General features: G+C 36.5%; 1 protein-coding gene across 24 annotated transcripts in view; it reads left to right on the top strand.

The window, feature by feature from the left end:
• The first annotated feature begins 5 nt into the window (after window positions 1-5).
• MADD (MAP kinase activating death domain) overlaps window positions 6-26392 on the top strand; it is an 85548-nt gene continuing 59161 nt past the window's right edge. For 23 of the 24 annotated variants that reach the window (XM_081953211.1, XM_081953209.1, XM_081953204.1 and 20 more), the window contains exons 1-14: window positions 6-136; window positions 4198-4264; window positions 8340-8509; window positions 10926-11531; window positions 14371-14674; window positions 14974-15105; window positions 15681-15794; window positions 16433-16513; window positions 19073-19129; window positions 21052-21230; window positions 21974-22209; window positions 22507-22663; window positions 23688-23791; window positions 25913-26106. In XM_081953211.1, the coding sequence (XP_081809337.1) occupies window positions 8448-8509; window positions 10926-11531; window positions 14371-14674; window positions 14974-15105; window positions 15681-15794; window positions 16433-16513; window positions 19073-19129; window positions 21052-21230; window positions 21974-22209; window positions 22507-22663; window positions 23688-23791; window positions 25913-26106 (2226 nt within the window). In that variant the 5' untranslated portion in view covers window positions 6-136; window positions 4198-4264; window positions 8340-8447. Of the gene's footprint in view, window positions 254-4197; window positions 4265-8339; window positions 8510-10925; window positions 11532-14370; window positions 14675-14973; window positions 15106-15680; window positions 15795-16432; window positions 16514-19072; window positions 19130-21051; window positions 21231-21973; window positions 22210-22506; window positions 22664-23687; window positions 23792-25912; window positions 26107-26392 lie in introns of all 24 variants that reach the window. The other variant, XM_081953208.1, reaches the window with a different exon arrangement.

Here is a 26392-nt window from a genome sequence, read left to right as displayed (position 1 = left end):
TAATGGTCCGTTCCCAACGTCCAGTGCCCGCCCTCTTCTCCGCCTCTTGGTTCGCTCCTCCCCGTGCTGTTGATGCGGAACTGGCCGGCTGCCTGCCTGCCTGCCTGCGGGGAGAGGACGCGGCTTCCGCTGACAGGTAAAGGCGAGCAGGCCGCGCTTAATGGCTGCAGGAAGCGTCGCGGGGCTGCTTGCCTTCGCCCGCTCTGTGACATATGCGGCGGAGGGGCTGAGGCAGCCGGGAAGGACGGCGAGGGTAAGGGGACGGTGGAGAGCCCCTGGGGCGGATGGGCTTGGGAGGATGAGAGGGAGAAGCCCGAGCTTGAGGGGGGACCGCGGGAAGCCGGGCAGCCCAGGGCGTGCTCTGCGTGGTTTAAGGAAGGCGGCGGGGATTCGGGCAGCCAAGGGGGAGGTTGGCGGGGTTGTTGGGTGACGAAGCGCGGATGTCGCAGCAGGGAGGCACGAGGATGGGAGTGCAAGTTCAAAGATGGAAGGGGGCGGCTGCAACGGCTGACGCAGGGGAGGTTTGGATTAAACGTTGCGGGAGTGCTTGGGGGAAACTGGAAGCGGGAATGCCTGGGTCGTGGAAAGCTGCAACAGTAGGTTGTGAGAGGTATGTGCTGTGGAAGGAATGTGTGTGTGTGAGAGAGGGGGGGGTTATTTTATCATCATCATCATCATCATCACCACCACCACCATTCCCTGGTGTTTAAGGTTTATCTGGATTTCGTGTTGTCACACACCATACAAACCTTAATGCTGAATGTGCGCAGGACAAACCCCGTCCCTGATCCCAGTACCCTTCAAAGCTACGCATCACCCATTGCAATTGTTTTCCTAAATTCTCTCTGTGGTCTTGCGCCCCCCCCCCCCAGGTTTTATGCTAGGATGAAATTTAGTTTGGGCAGGGGGTTATATAAACCAGGTAGTATGATTAGATAATGGTTCATTTTGTTATGCAGATTGAAGCAGTTGGTTTGATTAAATAAACCGTGGCTTGAGTGTAATGTGTGCAAACCCCAGTTGATCAGAATCATGGATAGGAGAATTTACCAAAAATCACACCTTGAAAATAACATTACTTTTTCTGTAGATACTGTTTTGGGTCCCACAGCCTCATCATATTCTTTTGGAAGGTTTTATGTTATTCTAGAGGTCCTTGGATCTTCTTAGGTTTCATATTTAGGAACTTGAAAAATGTGCTATACCATGCAGAAAATTTGGGGGAGTGATCTCACTTGCATATGGAGGCTGTAGTTTGTACAACTGGAAAATTACAAAATGTTTACTATGGAATAAGGTTGTTTCCTCAGGGTTAAAGCAATCTGGAAAAGGAAAAAAAAACATATTTGAAAGTAAATGCTATTGACAAGTTAGTCCTGGATTGATGCACAGAGAACTAACTAGGTCTCTAACATGCATAACTGCATCAATATATTTTACTTTTTTTGAATGTGTCGTATAAAGTTATCTGACAAATAGTTACTGCATCTGGAACTATGGTAGGATTTTAAAGCATGTCAGAACTTCACTAGAAAACAAATGTTTTCGCTGTATTACTCACTGATTTTTTTAGAATAAAATGTTGGAGCATTTAAACAAATATTTAGATTGTAATATTTTTAATCAACTTCTGAGTAGAACCATGGGAGTATTTAGTAATTTAGTAATTTATCTTGTATCTATGAATTCTGGAAAATTTAATGTGATAAATATTATTTATCAAAGTTTATTTTAACTGTATAAAAATATTATCTTGTTAGATGCTTTTTGATTTACGAGTTACTTATATTGGTAATTTTCTCTTGCATTTTATTTTCAATAACAATATTCAGTTATATAATAAATGATGAAACCCTGAAATGTGCATAATATCCATTGTGGAAATTTTTAGATTCTGGAACAGTGGTGACAGTTGTTTTAAATCGCTTTGAAAATAGTCTTTCTGGGGTATCAATACTTTTAATTTTTACAGGTTCAAATTAAAGCCTTTCATTATTGCTTTAAAATAATAAATTATAGTAAACAGAACTTAAGTTTGCATTCTTAATATTTAGTATATGATTTGTATATTTTAGTTTCCACTGCTAACTTTATAAGTAGACAGGATATATATCCTGGAAAGAATAATTTTATTTATTACCTATTTACTTACTTCAACCCAAAGATATACATATAGTTTCTGTATAATTTGTAAATGTTAATTAAGAATAGACCTTTTCTAAAAACAACAACAAAAATAACCAAAGTAATTTCTGTATAGGGGATTGTGAAAAGAAGTTATATGTATTTTAGGAATGGATTTTCATGTATTATTTACACTAATTGTTGTAATGCAAAAATGCACACTGGTGCTGCTTTGTAACAATTGATTTATTTTACTATCCAAAAATTTGTACGTTTTATCTGCAGTTAAATAGAAGTTGAGATCTGCATTTACGTAGTAGGAAAACATTTTGTATCAGGAAACCCATCTTTGTGAATACCATTATGGAGCATATTTATGTATATCTAGAAATACGCAAAGGTACTGTATAAGTCAGATACAAATAGACCCTTGGAATTCCCTTATCACCAAGAGAAATAGGTAACTGAAAGCATTTTGGCCTACATACCATATAGTTTTTATAATCCTATTTCCAATTATGGGATTAGCTACTCTGGCCATTTCCAAACTGCTTTGGATTTATTTTGTTTGCTTCAATTAATCTTATATAGGCTGCCTTTAGCTGCTTTCATAAGGTTTTAGTCAGATGCAGTAGATCATTTGCTTGAAACAACTGATTCAGCTGTTTCAGCTTGTATGCATTCCTTTAATTGAGATAAATGATTTCAAAATAAGACAAAAACCAGGTGTGTTGTGAATATATGATTTTCATCATAAATGTCATGCGGATATATTTTCTTTATAGTATATAATACAAAGAAGTTGCAGAGCGTTAAAGTCTTCTGACTATATCAAAAAATTGTTCCATAAAATCCAAGTAAATTAAATGATTGTTCAAAAGACAGTCTGCTGACAAGTCATCACTTCTTAACTCTGATCTGGCTGTATTAAGTAACTGTTTTTATCACTTATATGTCAGCTGATATGCCTTTTCCTAGAGACTAATGGGTGAATGTATCAGGCTATTATATCCCACCAATGGAATATAATACTTCTGGAATACAATATATCCTAGCCTCATTATACTGTTTTTCCTCACAGTTTTTTTTCTACTGCTTTGTAATTATTTGGGGAGTGGTAGTTACAACTTCTGGATAGTGTCAACACAGTGTGTTTCAAAGTTATAGTATTATTTCATTTCTGAGCTGTGAGGATATAAGCAAGGAAAATCAAGTGGGAGTGTTACGTAGGCATTAAACAGGAAATGGAATTGACCATAGTAGATTCAAATAAAGTTAATTGATGAAAATGGCTTCTGCCTCACATCTGAAAGGGCTCCAGTGGGAATCATGCTTAGGGTTATTTTTACTGTAGATGTCTTTGTAATCTCCACAATAGTGGGAACTGCTCTTAAAAGAGTTCTGAATTTTATTGTGGGTAAAATGTGATACTGTTTCATCATACATAAAGAATAACAAAGGGGGGGGGGTATACCAGAGTCGCTGGATAGTGAGATGGTTGGCATATAAATTTAATAAATAAATAAAAATATAAGGGTAATATTAATTAACTGTATTGGTTACTATTATACTTCATATCTAAATGTAGGATGCTTGTCATTGCTTTCAAAGGCATCTACAACCTAAGGACTTATCTCTTCAAGTATTAGGAAGAATAAAATTTTAACAAGTTTTCCACAAGCCTTCATTATTGATTGTGCTGTCTGAAGCTATGTCGAGAGAACAGATAGCTACCTTGGTGATAGAGACAAGGCAAGATAAGAATAATTTGAGGCAGAGTAGGTTGTCTCTATATATGCAATTCTTATCAGAATGGAAGATCACTTAAAATTTAAGCACCCCTCCAAAGGAAAAATAATTAGATAGATATTATAAATGCACAACTGCCTAATTCCCTTCTTTAATTAGGATTACCCAATCTTATGAAGCAAATTATGTTTATTTGATCTTTTTCCCTCCCTCAACAAACATTGGCACACTTGGATATATGTGGGCATGTACGTTTGCATTTAATTTAAAGCAGAGATGGTGTGCTTTGTCATTCATTTTGGTTCTCCTTTTTCTCCCTTGCAGCCAGGGTGAACATTTTGGCTAATCCATCACTTTCAGCACCTTCATCTTTTGCATATTCTCAGTGAATGTAAGTAGATTGCCTTCCCAAATAATTATTTGGAGAGGGGGAAACTTTATGCTTCTTTGAAGTAAATATAATATGTCGTTTCAAAGGCATGCTGCAATGAATCCTAGGAACACAAATGGATATTTCCATAATATTGCAGAACAAGGACCAAAAAGCATTTGGATATAATGATAAAAGCTATGATAGTTTCCATCAAATTATTCTATTTTCTTGAATATATTTTAATATGCTCTTTAAAGTCTTGATTATACACCATAAAATTATATTGCCTTTTTTTCCTGCATACATCTCCTAGTTAGTAGCTACAGGCAATAATGGCTTGAAGAGTAGATTTACATAAATAGCATGAGAATTGGGACAAAACCAGGCAATGGTAATATATCAAATTAAAAATGAATGTTATGAATGTTGGCCTCTGAGAAAGCACAGTAATAAATATTGGAAGAATGTTGAAAAATATAGTAAGACTGTAGTTGTAGCCGATGGAGTAATGTTGATGTATAGATGTAAATATTTTATCAATAAAAGCAGTATATGATGGAAGTAACTAAGTAAAATAAATACAATACTAAGAATGATTCAGCATTTAGTGAAACAAAAATTAGTTTGGCTGTTTATTATATATATATATGGCAAAATTGCTTATGGTAATATTAAAGGTGTATTGATATAGTTGATTATATATATTGGTAGACTGTTTAGCAAAGAGTGAATGGAGAAATAGTAAGATGTGAAAATGCTGGTATAATGAGAATTGTTTGTGATGAGAAATGAATATTTGTCAAATAAAGCAAAAATGTATAAGGGCATGCTTCTGTCAAGTTTGTTGTATAGTAGTAAGGGTTTGGCATATCAGGAAAGACATAAAATGAATACAGTGCTAATAAGTTATTCAAGGTATATGTGGCACAGCCAAAAGAATCAGAGTTAAGAACAAATAAGTGCTGAATGAATATGGATTGAAAATAAAAGTGAATTACTGGTATGAAAAAAGTATGTTGATGTATTGTGGTCATATAGACAGAATGAATGATTAAATTGCAAAACGTATATGAAGAAATGATCTCAATGAAAGAAGAAGACCAAGGAAACCATAATTAGGTGGAGTTGATGAGACCTTCTAAAAAACAAAGATAATAAACTTAAAGAAGAGGGTGTGTTGGCTCAGTAGTTAAAAATGTTGAGCTTGTCAGATAGAGAGACACCTGAGTTCTGCTTGATAGGGTGACTTCCTGTTCTGGTCCCATATCCTGCCCATTTAGCAGATCAAAAGCATGCAAATGTGAGTAGATAAATAGGTAACACTTTGAGGAAAGGTGTAATCATGCTGGCTACATGGCCATGGAAATGTTTTCAGGCAACACTTGCTTCCTTGGCTAAGAAACGGTGATGAGCACCATCCCCTAGAATCAGACATGACTGGACAGGGAAAAACTTTACCATTACCTAGCAAATTTTAAAAAACAATTGGTGTATGAATATAATGGAAGCAAATATGATTTAAAAAGACAGGAAGAGCGACGTCATATGCAGCTGAAGAATGATAACAATGGATAGTGACATCACAGGGGGCTCTGCTGGCTATTAGTCAATTATTCTATTAGCTCATTCTTTTCTCCCTCCACTTTCCCTTCCTCCATCTGCACAGTGGAGATTTTTGAAGTTAAACCCATGCAACTAGGATCCAGCAGAACTTCACTTATACCCTAATTAAAAATTGGGAAAAATAAACTCACAGTGGTATTTAATTATGGTGGGTGCCATGCCTTTCTATCATGTGGAACAAGATTTTCTTCCCACTTTCTATTTCTACACAGACCCAAGAAGGTTAGATAAGTAGATGCATTACCTAGAATTAGGAGGCTATATACATAGCAGAAGTTTTCCATTTAAGAACACCCAAGCATCCTACCCCTTATTAATATTAGTCCCAAGTATGAATCTTGAGTCACTTCTTCCAACTGTTTCCAGTCCATTACTCTGTGATAACTTTTAAGAGTTTTTGCCATCTGACCCTTGTTTACTGAATGACTTTCTCAGCTTCAATTCTTGCAATAAGGTTTTCCACTTCATGTTGGTTGACAACAATTAGCTATTTAAAGTGGCCTCATCCACTTTTCATCATTAACAATTCTTATTTTTCATCAGTAAAAATTCTTATGTGACCGTGTCATGCTAAATAGTTTTTCAGCCTAGGGAGCCTAACTTTTGTGTCTGATTCATTTTTATAATTTATCTTTTTCATAGACTTCAGAAAACTGAAGATTTCCCTTTACTAAGGCATCAGTGGTGGAGTGTTAAGGCCAACAGAGCTATGGGGAAATGGATGGGGCAAATCGAAGCAGAGGCAAGCACAGCTGGGCAGTAGAAGCATGAGTCCTCACCTAATGACCATGTGACCCTTCCTTAATGGCCATTGGTAAATGGTGCAGTCATGTGATGCTTCCCCTAACAACTGATTTGATTAGTGATAGACATTCCTGTCCCAATTTGGGTTGTTAAGTCAAGACAACCTGTAACTGCGTTATATCCCTGTTTCTCAGGATAGCGCAATAACTCTTATACATTCTACACTAGGGGTACTTGCGGCCTGGATGCATCACACGCTGGCCACATCCGGTTTAGTGAAGGGGGAAAAAGTCAGGATACATCATGTGACACCGTTGTGATGACACGAGTTTGACACCCCTGTTCTATGCTGTTTAAATACCAATAGACAACCCATGACTCAATCAGTCATTGTTTCAGAAATATTTCTTTAAGTGAGAAACAGAATGATCATGGGCAGGAAAGAAAACAATGGGAACAGGAGTAACTTCCAAATTTTTCCTGGCTTTCCCATTGATATTCCTTGTAGGAAGCTGGCAGGAAGTGCTGGAAATGATGACTGTAGCTTATCACAGTGCTGCAGCGGCACAGGAGCACAAAAGCAGTCACAACTTTGCCAAATTTAAATGCCATATTGCCCTATGATGCACTGTTTCATCCAATTGAAGAGAAACAGACGTGAGTTTTAGTCTGATACAGCTACACTAATTCCTCTTTTGCTTTTTAGAAATGTCACTATAGATGTTTAAATAAAATCCCTAGAAATTATTACGGTACCAGATTTGTCCCTTGATCTTTTGTATATGCATATAATTAAATTAAGAAGATTCACAATCTGATTTATTTATTGTGGCCTTTGCCTATGGATTGTTTTGAAGGAAAATTTCTAACTTACTGTATATAAGGCAATTTTAAGAAAATTGTATAGAAGTATTGGGAAATCAGATTGTATACAGTTGTAGATTGTGGGTTAATACAAATTTTAACAATAATCTAGCTCAAATGTGAAGAAAAGCTAGTAGTGTCTGTCATGGGAAAAACCCTCATGATTAGAAAGTTACAATATCATACAGGTGCCACAAAAACAATAGTAAATTACTGGCTTAAGGAAGATATCATCATAGGGGAATCTTGTTTGTAGTTCAGGTGAATTTGATATGTTTATACATGCAAGTGACGGAGGGGGGCAGCTGATGTGCTTCTATAAATAGTCCTAATGTGGTATGATCCAGGGACTACACGATGAGTTGCTATGGAGACTGATCTGAATCAGATTACCCGAGGTTCCTGTTACCCAGCTTTGTATGTGTGACATACAATTATAATTGAAAGACTAGCCACTAGACTATTGGTTGACTGATATATTTGATCATATATTTTTCTCTAGAATGTCCCCCAAGAAGGCATAAACTGTGTATGTATGAAAATATTAGTCACATTCATCTGTAAGCATGGATGTTGAGGAATGTAGGAGTGTACAGTGTTATACTGTGGGGTCATTTTAAAATATATTAAAAACTAGGACTGATGCTCGCAGGGAAAGTGCATATATTGATAACATGCGATAAAGTCAGTGCAGTTTTATTGTACTGCACATGCTCGTGCAGCGTGCATCAAGTGTGTGTGTGTGTGTGTGTGTTGGCGTGCCCATGAACCCACCAGTGCCTGCCGGAATCCAGCTCTGCTTATTATCATTATCATTGATGGATGCAAATCTAATCTTGAATGGAATATTTCTTACTTGTAGGTTCATGTCACAATTTCCGGAGGAATTCTCTTTAGAGCACGTACTGGATATTAGATGGACCAATGACAAAGGAATTCATTGAGATGACATAGCATAGGAAGCGAGACCATGGTGCAAAAGAAGAGGAGCTGCCCTCGCTTACTTGATTACCTTGTGATTATTGGAGCCAGGTATAGTAAACATCTAAGCAACATGCTTGCTTAGAATAAATATACACACATTATCACAACGATCTAATAAAGGAGTATAGAAAATAGTAAATAGCTGCTGCCATTAATCACCAGCCCAAAGCAAGGTGGGAGGGGGAGCAACTTTTATGTTTGCTAGTGATGGCGCAGAATGCAGTATTGCTAATTCTGCCAGCAGTTCGATTCTCCAACTCAAGGTTGACTCAGCCTTCCATCCTTCTTAGGTCAGTAAAATGCGGACCTAGATTGTTGGGGGCCATATGCTGGCTCTGTAAACAGCTTAGAGAGGGCTGCAAAACCCTGTGAAGCAGTGTACAAGTCTAAGCGCTACTGCTCTTGCCAAAATAATGGGCGTCTTCTACAGTATCATAAATGTAAAACCCACACTGAATAAGGAAGAGTGCCTGATGCAGGTGTACCAGGGCTCAGTTTATTCATTTATTTCTTAGATTTTTACCCTGCCTTTATTACTTTATAAGTAACTCAAGGTGGTGAACATACATACTCCTTCCCTCTCCTATTTCCCCCTCCAATAGCCCTGTAGGTGGGTTGGTCTGAGTGACTGGGCCAAAGTCAACCAGCTGGCTTGCATGCCTACAGTAGGACTGCCTCCCACATATGTTTGCAAGCTTTTGGGGTATTGCTTGACATCACTTTATTGAAAGACAACTCGATATGAATGCTAATACGCCAAGATCTCTGCATTTCTTCTGATGAAAACATTAAAAATAATCTGAAAAAACTTCATTATAAACAACCTGTAGGTGATGTAATATAGACATTGAACTTCTTAGACCATTTGATTACTAACAATTAACCAATGCAATTAAATAATAAAGAAAGAAAGATAAAAGATGCACGTGAAATATTTCTGAGTTACTGTGAAGTCAATGATCTCAAGCAAGGTGTAGAAAAGGTAGTCTGCCAAGTGCATTTCTCCTTTTAATACCCACATTGGCAATAGTAGCAATGTCCAACTGCTGTGACATACACTTTCTCTACCTCCCTTATAGGAAAACTGTATTGAATCTGTTTCTCCATCTTATGATAGTGAGAAGAAGGTAGTTAATGGGTGTTTTGGGGAGGAAAAAGTGTTGGATAGTAAGATCACCCACATTCCACCTGTTCCTCTTTCATTGCTGATGGTAGCCTCCAACAGTTGCTTTTCACTAAAAAAACAAGCAGCATAAAACATTTACGTAGTTTTCTAACATGTGACTTGCTCCCTTAACTCAATCTTTATTCACTTTTTAGCAGGACATTTGTAATTGGTGATATTACTTGCTGTAATTTATAGTTATTTGTTTGATCCATTGTAGACATCACCCGATTCCAACTGATTCTGGACAGCTTGTAATATAAACATGATAAACATCCCACCCCAAACCAAGATAGAATTTGGCCATACAGCATTACAAAAAGTAAACAAACAGACAACCAACGAGGGGTCCTGTCCATCTCAGCCCAAGCCATGAGGGAACTACTGGGACTGTAAACCAGTAGTTTACAGAAAGCCAATGACATGCATTAAACTTAAATTTAGTTAGTTGTTCAGTTAGTATTGGAAGTTTGTAATCTATATCAGGGGTATCAAACTTGCGATGTCAATTTGTCATCATGTGACATATCGCAACTTTCTCCCCTTTGCTAAAATGGTGTGGGCATGGCCAGCACATGACACATCTGGTCCACAGGCCTCAAGTGTGACACCCCTGATCTATAGGGTTAGTAATTTAAATATTTTCTCAAAAAATTACTTTGATATAGTTAAAAGCTTTTATTGTGAGTATGGGCCGCTTTGATTTTGATTCGAATTTCAGTTTAACTATTGATTCACTTAACTGATTTATGCACCATTCTCTTTTACTGAAAGTTGTCCTTTCCCACCCTGACTTTCTTACCTTTCTTACATGGAAGTAGACATAATGACTTACAGTACCTTCTTACAATTGAATTAGAGACCTCAAATATAAAATCAGTTTATCACACTATCAAGGCACTCTCACTATTGCCTTTTTTTTTGCTTGGTAAAAAAAAGATCCATTTTGTTAAGTAACCTTTCTTGTTTCCATCATCTAATTTTCCATTTAAGGCTCTGCAGTCAGTAATTATAATTGTATCATTTTTAGCTATTATGGTATGATAAGTATATAAATCATAAGAGTATATTATCGCTATTCTGTCCAAACCTGTCAGGATTCATAAGCTCTCTTTGACATATTACTGGTCATGAAGACGACTCATTTCTCTTCTTTCTGCAACTCAACCTACAACCCCCATTTACAGAAAAAGAGTCCTGTGGTATTTGTGGTGTTTCCATTCGGAAGATTTGCATCAGTGTGACATTTCTACCTTAGAAATAGTATATTTCAGTAATTTTATACTTGTATTCCTGTAGGCAACCAAGTAGTGATAGTGTGGCACAGACACCTGAACTACTGCGCCGTTACCCGCTAGAAGACCACCCTGATTTCCCACTGCCTCCTGATGTAGTCTTTTTCTGCCAACCAGAAGGATGCTTAAGCGTACGGCAGAAGCGGATGAGCTTGCGAGATGATACTTCCTTTGTCTTTGCACTCACAGACAAAGATTCAGGCATCACCCGCTATGGGATATGTGTTAATTTCTATCGGTCCTTCCAGAAGCGTATTTCCAAGGAGAAGGGTGAAGGCAGTGGTGGACATCGTAGCCGAGATGGACAGAAGGCACCCAAATCTGGGGATGCTTCTGCTGTGCAAGAAGAAAGAGTTAATGAGAGCGGTGTCTCTCTCCAGCCACAGAGCACAGAGCCAGTTCCTGATACAAATCGGTCACCTCGGAGTAAATCATCAGCAAAAGTCACTCATCGTTCTCGTAACAGCACCCTGACCTCACTCTGCATTATTAGTCACTATCCCTTTTTTTCTACCTTTCGTGAATGTCTGTACACTCTGAAGAAGCTGGTGGACTGCTGCAGTGAGAGGCTCTTAGGCAAGAAGCTGGCAATCCCTCGAGGAGTGCAGAGGTATAAATGGAGTGGGTTCCCCCCCCCCCCGATTCCAAATCTAAATGATACAGTGGAGTATAAAATCTGCTTCATATAATCGGCTATTTGTCTAACAAAATAAGAATGACCTAGATGTCCTTCTCTTTTCATGTGAGAATGTGTAGGTTGCATGAAGACCACAGAATCTGTGGAGGGAGTTTGTTGGTAAAGTTGCAAAACTTTTTAATACTATCTTGTTACTTATTTTCTAGAGACACAGTTTCAATTGCTTAAATAGTGTGGCCAAATTAAAATGCAGTACACAGAGGTTTTGTCTTTCAAACAGTGGTTTATCTACAAGGCATACACACACACACATACACACACACACACACAATACCAGGCAACCCAATCAATCTTCAACTATAACACGGAAGCACACATGGAGAGAGAGATGCCCTCATAGGGCCTCTCTTATATAAACAGCCTTTTAAAGTGATAACCCTGCTGACTCATTCTCATTGCATCATCTCGCTTTACAGCCTTACAGCAGCTGGTCAGCTATTAAATCATCATTACCTTAACATTTTTTAGGGGGGGAGGGGGTTGTAGTTGTAAATTAAAATTTATTAATTATTAACATTAATTCATTAATTATGAAATAATTTAAAAGCCTGATCATGTAAGTAAGAGGTGAATTAGACAAATAATTTACATTTAAGAACAGAAAAATTATTTTATTTATTTGTTTTACATGACTGTTTTCTCCTTTCCTCACATTTTTCCCTTCTCTTGGCTAATCTGCAACCTCAAAACTTTCCACATGAGTCATACACAGCTAAAGGTGTAAAACCTCTTCACAGCCTTCAATACCCCAAAGACTTTATATAGGGCAGGGGTGTCCAAACTTGGGAACTTTAAGACTTGTGGACTTCAACTCCCAGAATTCCCCAGCCAGCCATGCTGGCTGGGGAATTCTGGGAGTTGAAGTCCACAAGTCTTAAAGTTCCCAAGTTTGGACACCCCTGATATAGGGCTATAGGCTAGGCAAGAAAGTTGAAAAGAAATTGGAGGCGAATGTAATGGAAAACCACTTCCATATTATTGGTAGGAAAATCATATGGATATATGTTTAGAGTTATAAGGAATCAAGCTCACATATGGGAGACTTTATCCACTCTAGGTGGCTTTCAAATATTTCAGACTCAAAAACTATTCAAGGCTTTAGAAGTCAAAATTAGCCCCCTGAATTGGGCTTGGACACAAAGTAGCAGCCATTGAAGCTGTGCAGAATTGTGTGTTATGCTCTGACTTTCTAACTCCCAACTGAAATGTCCAAATGCTGCATCTGTTTATTGAAAAGATTCTGGCATTTGACTACAAAGTTAGTCATGAGAATTTTTGCGATTCCCCCCACACCCCCAATGTTTTGATCTTAGAAGCTTGATCTCTTTAAGATACAGCGAGTCCTCAATTTACCACCACAATTAAGCCCAAAATTTATGTTGTTGAGCAAGACATTTGTTAAGTGAGTTTTGCTCCACTTTATGACCTTTCTTGCCTCAGTTGTTAAGTGAATCAGCGCACATGATAAGTTAGTAACTCAGTTGTTAAGTGAATCTGATTTTTCCATTGACTTTGCTTATCCTAAGGGTGCAAAAGGTAGTCACATGACCTTGTCAGCAACAGTCATCAATATGAACCAGTTGCCAAGCGCCTGAATTTTGATCACATGATCATGGGGATGCTTCAAAGGTCATAACTCTGAAAATAAGTCACTTTTTTCAGTGCCGTTGTAACTTTGAATGGTCACTAAATGAACTTTTGTAAGTCGAGGACTACCTGTACATACCTGAATACCATATCAAAAATGCATGCTATAGTATTCGATTATTTCCTTTTGTGAGCTTTGATAATATTATAAATAAGATATGCAAGGATAAGAAGAAGAAGAAAGAAAAGCATGAATGGAAGCCTTTTCAAGCAAGCTGAAGGGAAATACATATAATTAGTAGACCTAAACATTCAATATTGAGAATTATTATTTTGGACACTGATTTCTGTAGTAAATCTATCCCTAATGGCTCTTTTAATTCTACTTCAGTAACATGATATTGCTTTCTACTTTTCAGATGCACAGGAATACTGTTCTACTTAAAATGTATTTATAAAATATTATTGAGTGTTATTTATCTAAAAGTATTCTGGTTACTGTACAGTAATAACTCCTGCAATTTGAGTCTGTGAAACCTGGTTGATTCCAAGAGTGACTTCATTTGAGCCTTGGCTGCTTTCATCATCAATGGAAAAAGATAATATTGCATATGTTACAAGAGAACTATTTATTTATATTATATTACCAGAATGCTATTAACATGTTGTTTTAGCCCTGATCTTTGTCTTTTCAAAGTCTAAAAACTAAGATCAGGAGAACATAATATATACAATTTGTGTACTCCCAAAATGCATACTCCCATGTCTGATCTCTGTTCCATGGCCACCCCCACCAACAACCATATGTATACTTGTTGCATGGCACAATGCTACACAAGTGCATAAAACTGATAAAGCAGATTCTACACTATAAACAATTTTACAATTGCTTTTTATATAGTAATCTTTTGGCTTTAGCGTGATGAATGAATCTGCCCGTTATGGCTCAATGCTATATATTGCAGCATGCCATGATGACTTGTTTAGAAAACCATGGTTGGTCTTTTGATTTAATATTATGTATGTCTGCAGTCTAAAGTGTCAAAAATATCTTCTGAATCTTTATTGTTCTCTTGGAACAAAGTTGTAGCCTAATGTCTTTTGCAGGATTTTCAGTAGAACTACTAAAAGTAGGGGTATTAATCCTATCATTTTTTTAATATAGGGACACCATGTGGCGAATTTTCACAGGCTCACTGCTTGTGGAGGAGAAATCTAGTGCTTTGCTACATGATTTGCGTGAAACTGAGGCTTGGATTTATCGGCTTCTTCGCTCACCTGTGCCAGTTGCTGGCCAGAAGCGTGTGGATGTGGAAGTCTTACCTCATGAATTGCAGCCAGCTTTGACGTTTGCCCTCCCCGACCCTTCCCGCTTTTCTCTGGTGGATTTCCCATTGCATTTGCCCTTGGAGCTGTTAGGTGTGGATGCTTGCTTGCAAGTACTGTCCTGCATACTTCTGGAACATAAGGTGAGAGGAAAATGTGGCCGATTCATCATAAATAATTTAGCAGTGAGAACCGCATTGCCTTTCCACAATGTTTCAGTAGCGCTTTAGCATGGAAGATTATGTAGATATGTCACAATCAATAATTTCCTATTATTGTCCATGGAGGGATAAAGGGTGTGTCCTTCATAATTGTATTTTTTGTGTAAACAAGGGTTTGATTAAGGAAGCAGCACTGGGGATGAAAATAGAACTGAGTAGCCGATAAGAAAATTTAGAATTTTGTTTTATGGTTGCACTAATGAAATTTTCTTTGGCTTCAGGTAGTACTGCAGTCTCGAGATTACAATGCTCTATCCATGTCTGTGATGGCATTTGTGTCTATGATCTACCCATTGGAATACATGTTCCCAGTGATTCCTCTACTTCCTACTTGCATGGCTTCCGCAGAACAGGTATATCAATGGTTGTGTTAGGACAGTCCAGCCTTGACTCAACTAAAGACTATCCTTAGATGTGTATCTGGTTTTTTTTTAGTGTATTGCTTACTTGTTACTGAAAAACTCAATTTATTTTTTTCTTGTCATTGGAAAGAATTAAGAATGTTTACAAAAGGTTGTTTTTCTAAAAAAAAAGTCTCAATTCTTTCTTTCTACACACTTTTCTATTGTAGGTTGATTTAGAACAGGGGTGCCAAACTGGATTTCTTTGAGGGCTGGATCAGTATTGTAGTTCTCTGCAGGCCGGCGGGAGCAGGGAGCCAGTGGGGCAGATGGGATGGAATCCTCCTGCAGCACCCTGGCGCTTTAAATGAATCAGTGCACCTGATAAATTAGTAACCCAGTGCACCTGATAAGTTTTCCACCCTATGTGGAGTTTAAGGAGTTTCTGAACTAATTGTCTTCTCAGCTTTCAGTTATGCTTACTTCTGATATAGCTTCTTCCAAAATATATATACAGTACATTAGTATCTAGGCTTACCTGGTTTTGTCCTTATCTGACTTTTATTAATATTTTCTGCCCATTACAGCTACTGCTAGCCCCAACACCTTACATTATTGGAGTCCCAGCAAGCTTCTTCCTTTATAAGTTAGACTTTAAAATGCCAGATGATGTATGGCTGGTGGATCTAGATACCAACAAGGTAACTAATTCGTATTTATGTGTTAAATGTTAAGTTAAATGTAATTTGGAGAAGTATTTAGGGATACAGATAGTTCTTGACTTATATGCACGATTGGAACTGGAATTTCAATCACTAAGCGATGTCTTTATTAAGCAAGTCATTATGTGACCGTACCCAATTTTATGACCATTTTTATCATGGTTGTTAAGTGAACCACATAATTAAGTAAATCATATGGTTGCAAATCCTACTTGCCCAATTCACCTTATTTGTTAGAAGCTGGCTTGGAAGGTTGCAAATCATGTGACTGCAATATGCTGCAATCGTCATAAATGCAAATCAGTTGTAAAGTGCCCAAAATGCAATCATAGGAGTGTGAGGGTGATGTGATGGTTGTAACTTTGAGGACAGGTCATAAGTCAGTATTATAAGTTCTCTAATTCCCATTGCTTTTACTAACACAGATACCTGTTCTCTCCTGCTTCTAAAACAACAATTTCCTGATCACCAATATTATTTGGTTCTCTTTGTCCTACTGATCTGGACCGTAGTTTCCCATGCATGAGTTGTTAATTGAGCATGTTTCTATAGTACATAAAAGAAATTCACTCAAGGGATTTCCTTGGTGCAATGTTATTTTTAAATTTTAATTTCAGATCATTGTTCCTACAAATGCTGAATTACTGCCTGTTTTGCCAGAACCGGAAGTTTTAGAACTGAAAAAGCATCTAAAGCAGGTAAGTTAATGTTCTGGTGAGTATGGCTAAGAGGAGTTTAAAACTAAGATGAGAGTGTTGGGACAACAGAAACTTGGACCAGAGTTTAATAAGTCCAGGCTCAAAGATGGTTATAATCCCCCAATCATCATTTTACTACTTGTGAAGGAAAATCTCTGTGAGCATTGGAGGTGTATATTAGAGAAAATTAGTAATGAAATAGTATTAGAACAAGGAGGCTCTGGCTACTTATTGAGGTTCCTTCTAATTTCTGATCCCCAAATGAACAGTTACTTCAAAAATTAGCTTGCCTTGAAGAGCTACTGGAATGTAGAAAATGTATTTAGAGAAGGAGCTGAGAAATCCTGGTTCTTATTAGATTTGGAACAAACAAATGTGTAATACTTTTCTTCCTTCCTTTTCATTTCTCCTAATTTTCACAAAATAGTAGTTGTCTTCCCCCACCAAGAATCAATTTATTTTATATTGCTTGTTTCATGAAGGTACACAGACTTTTTTTTTCTTGTGAATTATGTTCTAGCAATATACTGTGTTCTTTTGAAATCAGAAAATGTGGGAATTTGAAGAGAGAAAACCAACAGGAAAGACAGTTACTTGTACAATGGAACAATCACTTTAATACTTAATAATTGATTATTATTTTTTTAAAAGATCAGAATTGGGTTGGTCAGCTATAAAATATTTGGTGAGCTAGTAATGATTTTGCCCCCAGTGCTGTATTAGATTGTGGATGAGAAAAAAAAATAGCTGGAAAAGGGCTGCATGTCTAAAACACTTTGGGTAACCACCATAAACTTTTGTAAAGACAGTAAAACAACTTCTGCTCTTTTCAATTTGTCCAATTGCGGCCTATAACATGTCATTTCACCATTCTCCTATATTAATTTACTCCTATGTATATGGAACAACCTGATGGATATTTATTTATTTATTTATGCAATTGATTTATATGGTGTTTCCAATAATGGTATATTAAACTTCAGACTAAAAAAATGTGTACCCCAGAAAGGTATAACATGTGCACCATAAAATGAAAATTGTGGTCAAACATAATGTTAAACTACAATTGATCATCAGACCAACCTTAGAATTGTCTTCTATTTTAGATTGCCTACAGTTTAACTTGTTATTCAGATTCAAACTGTGTTTAATAATAATAATGGTTCATTAAAAAACCCATATTTATAAAGTGTGGATTAAATGTAGCATTTTAATTAAACATAGCTAAGATTAACCACAATTTGGAGTTTGGTAGTACTAGCACTCAACTATAGTGTAATATTGTGTAGTCCTAATCAGTCATATATATAGTGCTAAAAATTGGACTTCTTCATTGAGGCTTGGAGTTTTATGCGAGATCTATTCATACACATGACAATCTTGATGTGATCATGAAGCTTTGAAATCATCTTGAATTGCTATTGTTGAATTGTTATCAATGTGTATGCTTCAAATGGCAGTAGAATGTGGTTTATTACATCCTTACTCCACCGTCATTTTGATAAGCTACATCTGACATGTGTCAAACTCTGTGGACTATTCATATCATTCAGAACCACATAAAAGGCTTTGCCACTCTTATTTTAAATGGTTTTATACATCCAAGGTTGACTTTAATAACTGCACAAAGCTCATTCTTTTGTTCCTACCCCTCCCACTCATTGTATGCCTTAAACATTTTGATTTTTCTATGACTTGTTTTCCCATTGTACATTATTAATTTTCTATTTCTATTCACGTAGTTGCCAATGAAATCCACACTTTTCAAGTTTTTTTGATTATATTTCATAATAGAGGTTTTATAACTTCTGTATTTCTCTTCCCCATCGCTCTTTTATTGTTCCTCTTTGCATGTTGCATGCAATATATATATATATATATATATAGGTAAAGCGGTACAGTAGCAGTTCAAAAGCTACTGCTTCTGTCTCTCATAGAAGAGCAGGACTATATGTGATTTCTTGTGTAAGCTAATGCAACAAACCAACAGGCAGTAGAATTTACAACCTCTCTTTCTGATCTGTTTGGTTTTCTGTTTCCACAGTTTAAGGGGCTGTTGGCAACATTCCCACACACCTGAACAATATGAACAAAATTAAAATGTGTATTTTATTCTAGAAGACAGGAAACACAATCAAATTTTTTTGGAATAAGTTAAGGCAAGAAGGAAAAAAAATAGTTATTGATGGTAATGAATCCAGGCAACAAACATATGTGAATACTTACGTAAAATATTGTAAAAGATTTTTACAACCCATTCATAGCAGTCACAACATCAGATGTTAGTGTGTTGTTAAAATATGTGTGTTGCATCAATTTACTAGCCCTCAGTATTTTTTTAAGGGAACATGTTTGCAAACAGGTGTATGGGAGCAAAACAGCCTGGCCTCCTTCAAGAACTCTGCTTTTTATTTTTATTTTTATTTATTTATATTTATTTTCTCATCTGTGGTATTAGTAATAATAGACTTTTCTCCATCTGTCTCTATGTGATCATGTATTCGTCTTTGGCTCTGATTGTCGCTGATGTTGTCATGTGATCTTCCATCTTGCCTCCAGACTCTGATTAGCATGTCTGCAATCACTCAGCAACAGCTGCTCACGCCTGAAAAAAAGGTGTCTTTATTTTACCTTTTTCTCCCTCAAGTTGCCATTGGATAACTTTTTGTTGATCTATTTTGATGTATTGGCTTTTGGAAAGAAAGAGAATTTTAGTAGAAGTAAAAGACAATGAACTAAAAAAGATAAATAAAAGAAATTCATATGGCTTGAGGGTAGGTCACCCTCTCCTCCAAAGAAGCTGAAATTGAGAAAAGTTTAGTGTACAATCTAGAGAACTAAAATGTTTGGTTTTTTTTTTGTATGTTCAACATGTCAAACCAAGATAAAGATACTTGTTTTGTGAATATTACAAATGTGATATGAGAAGTGCCTCTTCAGAAGCCAGAAGAGTTGATAAAATCAAAACTGTTGAAAACTAAAACCATCTAGGAATCTGGACTTCCGTAGTAATTGTATAGTGAAGTATGCATTAACTCTGCTCCTTTTTATATGACACAAAGGGCAAAATTGGAATCTCAGAACAAATTAGCTGAGTTGAGAATTCAAAACAAGATGTAACTACCCAATAATGTAAATTTGTATTAATAATACTAATGCATAATAATCCATTTAACGCATTTGTGTATCCTCCTCCATAAAAACTTGTAATTTCTAATGTTTAAAATAAAAATAGTAAATAAAGATACATTAATAATACATAAGTTTGTTTTGAAGGAGTTTATGCCATTAAATCGAACAGTATTTATTAATTTGCTTGTCAAGTTTCTACACTACCCATCTCACTAGGTTTTGGAGGGAAAAACATTTTAAATAAGTTCCTAAAAAGAAAAATCTAGAGGTGCTTTAGTTCAGAGTGTATTTCCCAACAGATAAAAAGTTCTTATTGCCACTTATCTTATATCTGATGGTGTGTGCATCCATCTAAATGGATGATCTTAACTTGATTTGGAAGTAGATAGTCCAAAGTTATCTGGTACCTATGCTTTAAAACAGTTTAAGTTGAAACTATAAGTTGAATCCAACATTCCTATTCAGCAGGGAGTTTGTGCGAAAGACTCTGAAATGTAAAAGTTGGGATCATATTCTATTATTGGTAATTATTGCAGAATAAGTCCTTTTTTTAGAACCAGTGTGGTGGTGTGGTTAAGGCACCAGGCTAGAAATCATGAGGCTATGAGTCTTGCTTTGCCTTTGGCATGAAACCAGACTGCATGACTTTGGGCCAGTCACCATTTTTCTCTCAGCTAAACTTGTCTAATTGGGTTGTTGTTGTAGGGAAAGGAGGAGCATTAAGTATGTTCATTGGATACTTAAGATGGAATAAAAATAAAATAAAATCCACAAGGGCTAGTCCAGAGATCTGTCAGGACTCAACACTGACTCGAAGGTTCTCCCCCCCCACCTCCCCCGGTCCTTTTTAAATAAAATCGTAGAATATAATTTTTGTATTTTAGGACCTATCAAAATCATTTCCCATTATTTTTCTTACAATATATTTAAAGAAGAATTTAAACTCTAGATTATTCTTGATTTATTTTCCAAGGCTATTGAGCCTGGATTATTTTATAGTTTCTTAAATAAATAAATGAATCTCACAGCATTTCATTTCAAAGATTTTCAGTTTTTTTCTAAACCAGTTTTAGTAAGTAAAATGGTAAATTAAAAAATGCAATTTCTGATTAGATTTAATTGATCCTGTGAATGTTTTGCATCCAAATTTTTAGTATAAGAACATTTACAGAAGTTTGTGCATTTCCTTCTTTTTATTTTCTGTTTATTCAAATGTAAGAAAAGATAAGCAGAAGAAGGATTGATTAAGTTTATTCTTATTTGCATAAAAAAAAAACCTGGAAGAGGTCTCAGATGATCCAAGGGTATATTGAAACGTCACACTCAGCTTGTGTTTTGCCCATGAAACAGAGCTGTATTAGCAATGCCATTTTCGTTTATTGTGTTTGTAACATATTGCTCTTCAGGCTTTGGCCAGCATGAGTTTGAATACCCAGCCTATTCTTAACCTAGAAAAGTTTCATGAAAGTCAAGAAATCCCATTGCTTCTGGGAAGAACGCAGAATGACCTGCAATCCACACCATCCACAGAGTTCAACCCACTGATCTATGGCAATGATGTAGATTCGGTGGATGTGGCCACTAGGTGAGATGAAGCATTGTGTTTTTGTTGAATGTAAATAATAAACTTCCAGTTAGGTGGGAAGAGCAGATGCTCTGCCTTGTGACAGTCTAATATTCTAATATCTAATATTAGATATCTAATATTCAGATAAACTTATTGTAACAGTTGATCTTCTCTTGATGATCTACAGTACTAAGTAGCATGGTTAATACATTGCTTATATGTAGTTTGTGCAGAAGCTGTTATATGACTTCTCTGAAATATGCCTATTTCGTAAGTGTAGCTGTTACAAAATTGGTAACTTCCTTCAGATGCCTTGATTTAAGATATTAAAATAGTATAAATCTACATAATATACTTTGGGTTCTTCAAAGAAAGTTACAAATGTTACTCCCATTTTAAGACAGCCATATTAGTTTATGTTAACCAAAATTCAGGAGTAGCCTAATAGCATTTTGTCAGACTAGCGTATCTTACTGAACAACATAAGCTTTTGTGAACTGCAACTCACTTCATAATTTTGTTTTAGAAAAAGTGGGCAATATGATGAACACAGCATGTTGAGGGTTGAAAAGTACTTCTGATATGCTGATATCCTGGGGGCTAGAGTCAATTGAGTGATTGTTAGCATGAACAAACTTACGCATTTGTTTTTTTCCTTATTGGGGATGCATCATCAGTTATTTTTTTGGTGAATCATGAATGCTCTGCATCTTTTCAGTTTTCATGCTAGTTGCTAAATGACCTGTCTTTCCTTTTTAAAGGGTTGCTATGGTGAGATTCTTCAATTCACCAAATGTTTTACATGGATTCCAGATGCATACCCGCACACTTCGTCTCTTTCCCCGCCCTGTGGTTGCATTTCAGGCCAATTCCTTTTTAGCTTCACGACCAAAACAGACACAATTTGCAGAAAAATTGTCCAAGACACAGGCAGTGGAATACTTTGGGGAATGGTCTCTCAATCCCACTAATTATGCTTTCCAAAGAATCCACAACAGTAAGTGTGATCATGAATTGGTGGCCGTCTTGATTTTAATGTGGGATGTTCCAATGCAAAATACTGCCAAGAAATTTACTGATCACTATGTTTTCAGATTTTATTTTAAGAGCAAATAAGATTTGTTCAGTATAAGAATTTGTTTTCCCAATAAAAATCAAAAATGCTTATTTCAGGCCTGAAATCCTGTTATTTTCCATATTTTGTCTGGGTTTTTAGAATGTTCATGTAGCTTCTGTTACTGTATTTTTTGCAATTGGCATAAGGCACATTACCTGTTTCTTGCTGCTTTTATAGATATGTTTGACCCAGCTCTGATTGGTGATAAGCCAAAGTGGTATGCTCATCAGCTGCAGCCAATCCATTATCGTGTTTATGACAGCAATTCTCAGCTAGCTGAAGCAATGAATGTCCCAGCTGATAGAGAAACAGATTCAGATCCTACTGATGATAGGTTAGTAAGGAATGGAATGCAACTGCATGGAACAAATCTTCAATGAACTTTGTAATTCTTTGTAAGAATTTTTTTAAAATTTATGTTTCTCCAGCATCGGTTTCCAGGGCACATTGCAGATAATTTATAACAAATAACAACAAAAAAGTATCAAATCTAGAATTCTTGAAAAGCCTTTTAAAGCTCGAGAGGTTTAAAAGGTTTGCCTGGCTCCAAAAGCATAATACAGGTAGTCCTTGACTTTACAACAGTTTGCTTAGTGACCATTCAAAGTTACAGTGACACTGAAAAAAGTGACTTATGACCATTTTTCTCACTTACGACCGTTGCAGCATCCCCATGGTCATGTGATTTATATTTGGATGCTTGACAACTGACTCACATTTATGACGGTTGCCATGGCCTGGGGTCATGGGATCACCTTTTGCGATCTTGTGACAAGCAAAGTCAATGGGGAAACCAGATTCACTTTAACAACCATTGTACTAATTTAACAACTGCAGTGAATCACTTAACAAATGTGGCAAGAAAAGTTGTAAAATGAGGCAAAACTCACTTAACTAATTTCTCACTTAGCAACAAAAAGTTTGGGCTCAAATATGGTTGTAAATTGAGCACTACCTTTATACCTACTAGGGCCTATTATTGCAATCTTTGTGATCATTCTGGCTTCTATTTTCTCATAATTTTGCTTTTGTTTTGTACAATGAGTAAATTTTTACATCCAAACATAACTCATCTATAGTATAAAACCATAAACTCTTGACCTGACAGAAATTTCCTGACAGTTAGAACAATTAATCAGTGGAACAGCTTGCCTCCAGAGGTTGTGAATGCCCCAACACTGGAAGTCTTTAAGAAGATGTTGGATAGCCATTTGTCTGAAACGGTATAGGGTTTCCTGCCTAGGCATGGGGTTGGACTCGAAGACCTCCAAGGTCCCTTCTAACTCTGCTATTGTATTGTATTGTATTATTCTGCTAAATCTCTACATATTTTTTTCTACTTTTTTCCTTTGCAATAGTGGTAGTGACAGTGTGGACTATGATGATTCCAGCTCTTCTTATTCATCCCTTGGTGACTTTGTTAGTGAAATGATGAAATGTGATATCAATGGTGATACTCCAAGTAAGTACCCTTGATCTGTAATGTGTTTGTTCTTGATATAGTTATAGGGCTTAGGCTAGGGGTATCATACTCGTGTCGCCACAGCAGCATCACACGACATATCGTGACTGTTTTCCACTTCACTAAACTGGGTGTGGCCAGTGCGTGATGCATCTAGCCTGCAGGCTGGGAGTTTGACACTCCTGGCTTAGCCTAATTTCATTACTTTGAAAGAGACCTTTCACCTCAGCAACCAGCTGGAATCTTGCCAGGAGTATAGAGGGTATTTAGTTCCTTTGTTGTGTTTATTTTGATTGGGAAAGAATAGAATGGAATGGAATAATAGAATAATGGACAGTAAGAATTAGAAAGGATCTTGAAGATTTAGGTTAATCCCTTGCCTACTGCAGAAATCCATTACTGTAGCCTCACTGATAGATAGCCACCAATAATTTAAACACTTCCACTGAAAAAGAGTCTTACATATCCCAAGGAGGTTTTTTTCATTACTGAATAGCTTTTATTGTTTCAAAATGTTTCCTAATGTCTAACCAGAATCTGTATCTTTATAATTTAAACCATTTGCAACTTTGAAAATCCTGCTAATTTTCTACTTTGCAATCTTCAGGTACTTGAGGAGAATTATCATGTTCCTCCACAGTCTTTTCTTCTCCAAACTTCAAACTTACAACATTTTCCTTCTAGAACAACACTCCAGTTTGTACTGTATTACATGCTGCAGTATTATCTGTAGCATATTTTTTCCCTTAAAAAGCTGAAGTTTGTTACTTGCTTCAAGCAATATTTTCTACAGATAATGTCACAGCCAGAGTACCCTTTAGCAACTCTGTCTAAAGTTTCATCTTGTTCCATTACAAAATTTTAAGCATATATTTGTTTAGGAATTCCACATCTTGCGATTCATGGAAGAAAAAGAGAAGAATACTGTGTTTCCCCGAAATAAGCACTTGGTCTTATTTTCGGGGAGGTCTTATTATTTTTGAGGTACAGAAGATGGCGAGAGTTGTCTCCTCATGGCTGCTGCTGTGTTGCAATATTTTTGGGGAGGGCTTATTTTCAGGGGAGGTCTTATTTTAGCGCATGTGCTCAAAAGCCCAATTGGGCTTATTATCCGGGGAGGTCTTATTTTGGGGAAAACAGGGTATAAATTATCTACACATTGGTGGTGTTTCATCACAAAAATCCTAATAGCTTCCCATAAACACTGGGATCAAGAAAGTCAGGATTTTTCTAGAACCACTTTTGAGACAGGTTCAGCAAGCAGGATTTGAATAAACTATATTGCTGCTTCAAAAGCTACTTTAGAATAATACCACACTAGGTGGTAATGAAAAATATTTAATAATCTAAACTAAAAGGGTGGCACACTTCCTGTGCATTTTTCTGAAGCATTGTCATTTGTTGGATTTAAACAATAACATCTTTATAATAATAACAGTCAAGAATGTGAATTTGGCATAGGTAAAAACTGATTTAAGCTTGGTTAACCTTGAAAGGTAAGGAAGTTTGACTGTGTTACTAGTTGGTTGAGCAGTCATTTGGAAATTGCAGGGTCGTAAGCTAGTGTTGTAAGTCACTTCCATAAGGCTACCATGAATCTGTATAAGTGCCATCAGGAATCAAATTTTACTCAAAGGTATCTTTATATTTTAAAAGACAAAAGACTGACTGCTTTTGTCCATATAATGTATAAATCTTCTAGCACAAAGATCATTACATGGGATCATAAAATTATTTAGAAATGTCTTTGGAGAGGGAATATGATTTTCCTTGTAATGTTTTGTCACAGAGACATTGAACAGAAACAAGTAACTGAGGCCAACTCTCTAACCCTTTGTTCAGTTCAGAAATCCAAATGAAAGCATTCAAATAAAGACATCACCAGCAGAGGCTACCCTTTGTTTCAATCAGTCCTCTTTCCTTTGAATAACTAGTTCCATTTTGAACTGCTCTTATTGTTAACATGTTTTTTTGTCTACTGTTGGATGGAATCTGTCTTCCTATACTTTTAACAATTTAGTGAGTGGTTTTCTTGAATTACTTGTGATTCGGCCACTGTAGATTTGTGTTGAGCTGAAACAGTGTATATAATACATATATATATTCTAACATCTCTTGCAGATGTGGACCCACTAACTCATGCAGCTTTGGGTGATGCAAGTGAAGTTGAGTTTGATGATTTCCAGGAATACTCAGCAGATATGGATGAGCAGGCTCCAGACAGTGAGAATTCCCAAGATAATAACCAACCTCGGTCAAGTTCGAGCACTACAGCCAGCAGTAGTCCTAGCACTGTTATCCATGGGGTGAATCATGTATGTAATAGACTTGATGGTAAAAAAAACAAACCATAAGGCTTTTAAAAGAGCAAATAGTTATAATTATAAAAGTTTAAGTAGTAGTCAGTGGGATGTCTAATATATTTCTGCTGAAATGGGATAATGGAATTTCAGTACAGGTAGTCCTCAACTTACGACCCCAATTTTAGCCCAAAAATTATGTTGCTAAATGAGAAAATTGTTAAATGAATTTTGCCCCATTTTACGACTTTTCTTGCCACAGTTGCTAAGTGAATCACTGCAGTCGTTAAATTAGTAACAT

This window comes from Natrix helvetica, assembly GCF_964273705.1.
Source record: "Natrix helvetica genome assembly, chromosome: 1".
In the NCBI taxonomy this organism is placed as follows: domain Eukaryota; kingdom Metazoa; phylum Chordata; class Lepidosauria; order Squamata; family Natricidae; genus Natrix; species Natrix helvetica.
The sequence above is the reverse complement of the archived record's forward strand: the minus strand, read 5'-3'. Positions and strand labels throughout refer to the sequence as shown.